This window comes from Misgurnus anguillicaudatus, chromosome 19 (assembly GCF_027580225.2).
Source record: "Misgurnus anguillicaudatus chromosome 19, ASM2758022v2, whole genome shotgun sequence".
Taxonomy (NCBI): domain Eukaryota; kingdom Metazoa; phylum Chordata; class Actinopteri; order Cypriniformes; family Cobitidae; genus Misgurnus; species Misgurnus anguillicaudatus.
Genome location: NC_073355.2, coordinates 28,737,956 through 28,745,897, shown reverse-complemented (window position 1 = coordinate 28,745,897; position 7,942 = coordinate 28,737,956). Strand labels below are relative to the sequence as shown.

The following is a 7,942-nucleotide window of genomic DNA, read 5'->3' as shown; positions in this document are numbered from 1 at the left end:
TTTGCACATACATGTCTTGCAATTTATACATTTGCTCGGAGGAACACCGAAGAGACTTCGGCAGCGTTCGGCTGATCCCGGACCATACCGGAAGTGTCTGTTCATAGTTTGTCGAAGTGCTAGCGACTATGCTAATGCATTGCAGATCTCAATTTGAGTGTCTGAGTGAATGTGTCATCTTCATTCTGGACACAGGGTTATACACTATCGCCATGCTACCGCAGCAGTGAGCTTTCTCCACGGCAATACTAAGAAGCGATTGCATATCTTTCTGCCTATCCAAGCGCCGAATACAAGGCAGGTTAGCCTTTATTTACCCGTCAGCTAATGTTAGCATGTTAACAAAACAAGGAAATGGCAGTGACAGTTTTATGTAATAACATGAATATAGTGTATTTTTAGATGGTGCCTTTATGGCTATAGCCTTAGTACTTCGCTAATAATATTTAGCTTCTCTTATAAAGCCAGGAGTGCTAACTAGCTGCTAGCTCTTGGAGTTAACTAAATTAAAGGGATTTATAGTGTTTTCTGTTAAAAGTGTTTGTTAAACATCACATTGAGGTTAATAAAACCTGTCTTTGTCTATGTCAAGTGTCAACGGAAAGATGTTGGTGCTTGTAAATTATAGCAAAACCTCTTTTCCTTGTTTAAAGTAAACGTAACGTCCTTTATTTCATTATACAATTGAATGTACAGATAAGCACAGTAAAATAAAACCTTGCTGATATCTGTTTACACGTATTACATTTCTCCTGAGAGATGACACTTCTCTAGTCAAGTGGCCAAATGCTTTTTGAGAGGAAGTGATTTGAAATGATGTTTACACATACATAGTGGCCAAAGAAGCGCCTGCACTGTAAGCTTTTAACATAATGGAAATACAGCAGATCAATACTCATACAAATGTATGCCTAATAGTTTTCAAACCAACTTGCACAATGTTCTGCTTGCTCTTCAGTGTGCAATTTAAAGTCTGCTTTATTTTTTTTAGGTGTGAATGACCGACGTGGTGCCTATCACTGCCCTCAGTGAAATCAAGCTCCGCCTTCTTTGCCAGGATGACATAGAAAGAATAAAAGTGCTCTGTGGAGAGTGGTTCCCCATCGAGTGAGTGAACTCATTTTTAAATTCACCTGTCCCTTTAAGCGGGTCACATGACTTGAAAACACTGTTATTGGTTTTTATGCAAAATAGGTATCCAGACTCATGGTATCATGACATCACATCAAACAAGAAGTTCTTCTCGCTGGCTGCCACCTGTAGAGGTGGAATTGTGGGGATGATTGTGGCAGAAATAAAAAGTAGAACGAAAGTGCACAAAGAGGTATGTCTTTTGTTTATAACTTAATGGGAAGCTTGTGATCAGTAATGTGCATTGCCTATTTGAGCCTCTTTGGATTGGCACCAAAGTGGAAAGTTATTATTTGGATTACACTAGACTCTGGAATCTCCTTTATTTTGATTGTGACATTCTGCAGGCAAATATTGTTGCAGCCAGTTAATATGTATCATATTACTCTGGTTCTCACAAAGAAGTCAGCATGTAATGTCCACTGATATATTTTTATTGTAAGTTACTGTATATTTAGTGGGTTATTGGATATTCAGCTCAGCTGGTCTTTGTTTTCCGGGTTATGCAAGACTCTTTACCTTGTATTGAGGTTTTAGAATAGAATAACACTTGTCATATAATTAATTACATATAAACACAGTGCTTTCTTTGGCTTACTGCACTTTTAGAACTGTGTATTTACCTGGATTAAAAGTAATAAACTTTGAACTAGCCATATACTGTACCAGTTCCTTCCTCTGAAGCTGTGATGTAAAGGATCATAATTCTGGCATTTCTTTTTATAGCAGGTAATTAATAGGGTTACAGGACTAAAAATGGTTGTGTCCTTTATTAGAGAGGACTCTGTTCTTTATCATTACAGTTCTGTCTCTTAAATCTTTGTGCAATTACTGACCATACTTATAAATGTTTTTTATTATAGCCAATTATAGCCCTTAAACATGGAAAAAGTCAGATTTTCATGATATGTCCCCTTTAAGAGTCTGATATGAATTCGAAACATATCAGACACACCAGCCGCGTTTGAGGCGTCAAATTCGCGTCTACCGCGTCTAGTTTGCCGCTTGAACATTTTGAGTTTACTCGCTTCATTCACACGTGAAAGACAAAATTCGTGTCATGGGGGGCTTCTGCGACTCCGCTCACTTCCTGTAATCACGTCACTACTAGAGCAAGCTCCTGATGAGGCGTTTTTCCGCCAAGTTAAAATTTTTCAACTCTCGCGCTTCCCGCGGCAATGCTCAATTTGCGCCATTCACGCGAGACCTCCAGACGCACGTCAATGCATTTTCACTAGTGATGGTCGTTTTCGAAGCACTGCTTCATGAGGCTTCGAAACATTTACGAATCTTTTGTTTCGAATCAGTGGTTCGGAGTGTGTTTCAAACTGGCCCAAGTCATGTGATTTTAGCAAACGAGGCTTCATTACATCATAACTGTTTCGAAACGTTTCGAAAATCCGAGGGTTCACCACTAGGGGGAGTTGATCACAAGTAACCAGTGTCGAATATGTTTCGTGAACTCGGGTCAGTTTTATTATAAAAGTTCATAAAACATTTATCCTTCTGACTAATTACGCTGCCATTTTGTCTATTTATTGTTTATAGACAGATTTAATGACAAAAATGTGCATAATTAAAAGGGTAGTTAGTTTTAATGATTTGTTTGCCCTAAATAAAACTAAAAAAACATAATACACTTTTAACTATGTCTTAATTAAGTTAAATAATTTTTTAACATATTTTAATACAAATCTTGCAATTATTTTGTAAAAAAAAAGTGTAAAATGTTTGGCCATATCTGCTTTACACTATTTTGACCAGCAGGGGTCGCCAGAGTGTGTGGTGTTTCGAACTGCTTCGAAAAACTGAATCAATTTTCGAAGCAATTGGTTCAATTGATTCGAAGCTTCGAAAAGCTTCGTTTCTCCCATCACTAATTTTCACATTGACTTAACATTAAAATCACTCGTGGACCGCAAGCGCTGTGATTGGTCAACCAGAACCCCTCCCGTCAGGTAAAAAAACTGCGTCATAGGTATTTCCATTTGCGACGGTGAAAACAAAGAATGGCCAAGTTGAGGAGTGATTTAACTCAAACTGCAACAAAAGTCGCTGTTTATTCACATCCATCATTGCTGGTCTTCTCAAATTATACACAACAAGTTGCTGTTTCTTCTTCGTTTGTGGCTTAACTTGCCAAGCTTCTTCTTCTTTGACTGTCGCGCTGCTACTGTGGTTACACGCGTGGTTACTGCCTACCAGCGGCCTGCGTGTGTGTTTGCACGTCGACACGGACGACGACGCAAAGTATAAATGAAAACCGACGCGGAACATACGCCGTTGCGGCTACGCCATAGGACCTACGCACGACTATAACGAGCCCTTAATCCTGTAATCACATCACTACTAGAGCAAGCTCCTGATTGGTTAAAGCGGCGCGTTTTCCCTCCAAAGTTAAAATTTTTCAACTCGCGCGTTTGCCGTGGCAACGCTCAATTTGCGGCATACCGCCCCGCACTAAACGCCTCATTCGCACCGCGACTTAAAATTGATTTAACATTGAAATCACTTGCGCTTGATGCCTCTACCGTGGCTGGTGTGAACGCATTTAAAGGGGTCTGAATACTTTCCGTACCCACCGTATGTATAGCTAATATATAGTTATGCTTTAGTATGTATATATCGAGAAAATGTTAAATTAATTCAATTGTAATCTGCAATCAACATACATTGTTCTTAGTATGTTGCAACATGTTAAATTTTAAACATAACGGTTCTGTGTATTGAATGAACCAGGATGGGGACATCTTGGCCTCCAGCTTTCCTGTTGACACTCAAGTTGCGTACATCCTGAGTTTAGGAGTCGTGAAGGAGTTTCGCAAACATGGAATAGGTGAGCAATGAAGCATGTGTGCTTTACAGGAAACGATTATGACAAAATTCTGCCACAACAGATGTTTCCCCCCATAAAGCATGAACTCTATTCAAGCGTTATATGGGGTCGCTCATATCTATTTTTCTTTTTAGGATCTCTGTTACTGGACAGTTTAAAGGAGCACATCTCCACCACGGCACAGGACCATTGTAAAGCCATCTACCTGCATGTGCTAACTACCAATAACACTGCCATTCACTTCTATGAGAACAGAGACTTTAAACAGCACCACTATTTACCGTATTATTACTCTATACGAGGAGTGCTGAAAGATGGCTTCACTTACGTACTCTACATCAACGGCGGACATCCACCATGGACTATCTTATATCCTTTATCTCGCATATGTTTTTTTTTTGTGTGTGTGTGCATTTGACTCTAGCACAATGTTTTACATCTTTTCTGACTTTTAGTGCGAACGCACAGTGTACAGCACTATCTTTAGGCTTTCATTGATAAAACTAGAGCAGCTGCTCCCCGCGTCTTTCATCGGTTTCATTTTGCGAGCATGTGAAAGTTGCGCGAGCCTATTTCATCAATTGCGCTGAAATATCAGACATACAAAACACTTCACAGCATGTTTACTTACAACACAAGCAGCAGGCTCTGACATAATATTAGTTCATGTCCATTTAAACCATAATTTCTCCAGCTTGTGTTTAAAAGAAAGCAAAGGGACTCGCCCACAGTCTTCACAGACCACCCCCTCAGGACACAAGCGGTCGAAAGTGGACGAAAGAAACGGATTAAAATACCAGGTGTAATACATGCAGGGTGTGTGAAACACACCTTACACTGAGAACAATTCAGTTATTTGGTTTAGCACTTAAATAGGAATGTAACCTTGTTGCTTTTCTCATGGATCTGAACAAACAGTTAAAAAAAAGTTCCTTGACTCACATAGCACTGATTATATTCATCATATAGGTTCGGCACTGGCCAGTCTAAGCCCATGCTCCATTCCCCAGAGAATCTACCGCCAAGCACAGAATCTCCTTCGCAGCTTTCTGCCCTGGTCAGGCATCTCTTCCAAGAGTGGCATTGAGTACAGCAGAACAATGTGAAGATCATCAGGCCAAAACAGCCAGCAAAACAGGGTAAACCTAACTTAACCATCATCTGTAATTAATGTCCATTATAAACCTTACTGTATACAAAGATGATCACTTTTAGAGATGCACCATATTACATTTTTCTACCGATAGCCAATTATTCAGACCGATATCTGCCAATACTGATAGTTTGGGGGGTGGTTATATTAACTTGCATTAACTAAATTCTGAAGATTAAATTATCTGAATGTTATTTATACCAGGGTTCCCACAGGTCCTTGAAATCCTTGAAAGTTTGTGAATCTGGGGAAAAAAATTCAAGGCCCTGGGAAGTTTTGGAAACTATACATGCATCGATACAGGTCATTGAAAGTGCTTGAATCTATTTTATGCAAGAAGTTTTCTGGGAAAAAAATCCATATTATTTCCTGTGTAGTGTAGGATAATATCATAAAAATTCTAGACTTTTTAAGCACACGTGCTAAACTGTTCACTATAAATGCTTATATCTACTGTATGCGAATGTTGATTCATACCAAAATGCTTTTTGCATAGTTGTGTTTGACACATGAAAACATCTAGGGTTACGTATGTAACGTTGTTCCATGAGAAGGGAACGAGACGCTGCTTCTCCCTTGCCATACTTCCTGCTTCCCTGTAACGCCGTCTTTGGCAATATTTCAGATAGCGATACACTTCCTGGCTCCCGCGTCACCCTGTCTTTGTCGTTAAGCCTCACCATTGGTTGATTTTGATATACACATTCTGACGCACTTACCCCTGGAGGCATCACCAAAGTGTCACCGCAGTGACGCAGTGCGAGTTCTCTCGAAAGGGAACTGTAACAATGTATCTTAAAATGTAATTTTGCTCTCACTTGAAATGTGTCCCCACACTTAGTCCTTGAATTTGAGGGTATTGGACCTGGAAAGTCCTTGAAAGGTCCTTGAATTGGAAGTTAACTAAGGTGTGGGAACCCTGTTATACATATTCCTGCTCTCTTTTGATTGAAGGATATCAACCATGAATGTCAGCTGTTTTTAAACTATTGGCCAATAGCTGATAGTGTGAAAAATTGCCTTTATCGTCCGATAGCGATTATTGGCCGATATTCCTGTTCTCTTTTGATTGACATGATATATTGCCCATGATTATCGGCTGTTTTTAAACTATCAGCTGTGTAAAAAAAAATTAGACGTCAGATACCGATTATTGGCCGATATATTGGTGCATCTCTACTTTTAATACCTGAATGTTATTGTGGCTGTAATTTCTGTCCTGTAATTTCTCATTTGTCAGGTGGAAAAGATTTGCTTGTTTGCTTCACACCCGATGCCTGAAGCTACTAAACAGCTGTGAGGAGGAGACAAACGTTGGATTTGGTATCTGGTTTAGAGCTATGTATTATATTTGTACAATTTATAAATATATAAACACACACACAAACACAAACACACTGACTTTAATTAATATATACATTCATATGTTATTAGTAGATTGGCATCTTAATATAAACTCTACTTCATGCCTGTAATTTTGCTGCTGTGTAGAAATATGCTATGGTTTACCCAGATTTTTAATATAAATAGATTTTTTATGTGTTCCTCTACTATTTTAAGGAATATAGGGTATATGATGGTAAAAGTATCTCCCTCAAGATGCATTCTTTTTGTTTTAGTCACTCATGCATGTGTAAAGCTCTCGTGTTTTGTTTGTGCAGCAGCACCTTGACGCAGTAGACATTTCAGCCCATGGTTTTAAGTATGTGGATTGTTTTAATGTTGTTTGCACAGAGGCAATGAATGTAATGCTGCGATGAAGGCAAAAGGGGCTGCAGTTACGGAAAATGCTCCGTGTTACCAAATGTGTATTGTCAATGTCAAACATGTGAACTGTTTTTAAATTCAGAACATCTTAAACTAGCTGGAGCATTTCATCCTGCCATTCCATTGAGTGTACTTTTTTTAAAGGTGAAGTTGATGAGTTTGTAAGGGGGGACGTGTTTTAATTGAAGGTATGTTACTGTGAATCAGGGATTTATACACATAATAAAATGATTTGGGGAAACAAGCTCTTGCGTTACATAACTTGCAATATAATATAAAAGTAGGCCAGTTTTTGGCAATGTTAAGTCAGATCTGTGGTCCATCCATCAATTTATTTTGGTTCTGTTCTGTTAATGATTTCTGTTTAGTATACACAAATATTAAACACAAATTTTTGTTTATAACACAGGAACCTTGTTTCATCTACTGTACTGTTGTGCCCCGCACATTTATTTTTATTCATGTATTGTCATGTTCAGTGTGAATTGTCAGTAAAAATGTTCAATCAATATGTGCGTAATTGTTTGAATTGTTCATGTACGTAATAGCACCACTATTATTTGTGCAGTTAAGAGAAAGATTGTGTGTAAGTTACTTACTATTTTGCCATCCTTATGTTTTATTTAGCAAATTGGTGCACTGTGGCATTTTATTGTGTTTTAATTGTGTTGATAGTAAACATTGAAATGCTTTTTTGTGTAACCCAGATACATAAACTTCCTTACTGTAACCTCAAATGTGGTTAAATATGTGGACTTGAGATACTGAAAGTAACTACTTCAGTGCCAGATTTTCAAATTGTCACCAGATCTGTCTCTAAATTGTGTAGCACCCTCTAGTGTTCATTTGGAGATTCGCGATTGCGAAAGATATTTTATTGTAACTTAATTTGATTTACTGTAATGTTATTAATATCTTGTCTGTTTATGAATTACTCATTCATCCATTTAAAGCATTTTGAGATGACCTATTGAGAAAAGAGAAATAATAAATAAAGATCGTGCAACCATTGCCTTGAATACTACTGTGATTTGATTTTTAGACACAGTCCTGAT

General features: G+C 38.2%; 1 protein-coding gene across 2 annotated transcripts; it reads left to right on the top strand.

Annotated features, from left to right (window-relative positions):
- Positions 1-75: 75 nt before the first annotated feature.
- naa60 (N-alpha-acetyltransferase 60, NatF catalytic subunit) lies at positions 76-7,898 on the top strand. Of its 2 annotated transcripts, XM_073857361.1 has the most exons (7): positions 77-297; positions 992-1,107; positions 1,195-1,324; positions 3,871-3,967; positions 4,102-4,336; positions 4,917-5,106; positions 6,361-7,898. In XM_073857361.1, the coding sequence occupies exons 2-6, from the start codon at positions 998-1,000 to the stop codon at positions 5,071-5,073; spliced, it is 729 nt and encodes a 242-aa protein (XP_073713462.1). In that variant the 5' UTR covers positions 77-297; positions 992-997; the 3' UTR covers positions 5,074-5,106; positions 6,361-7,898. The 2 variants fall into 2 exon arrangements, with proteins under 2 accessions (XP_055050124.2, XP_073713462.1); XM_055194149.2 differs by lacking the exons at positions 4,917-5,106; positions 6,361-7,898 and having other exon boundaries at positions 76-301; positions 4,102-4,909.
- Positions 7,899-7,942: the final 44 nt, after the last annotated feature.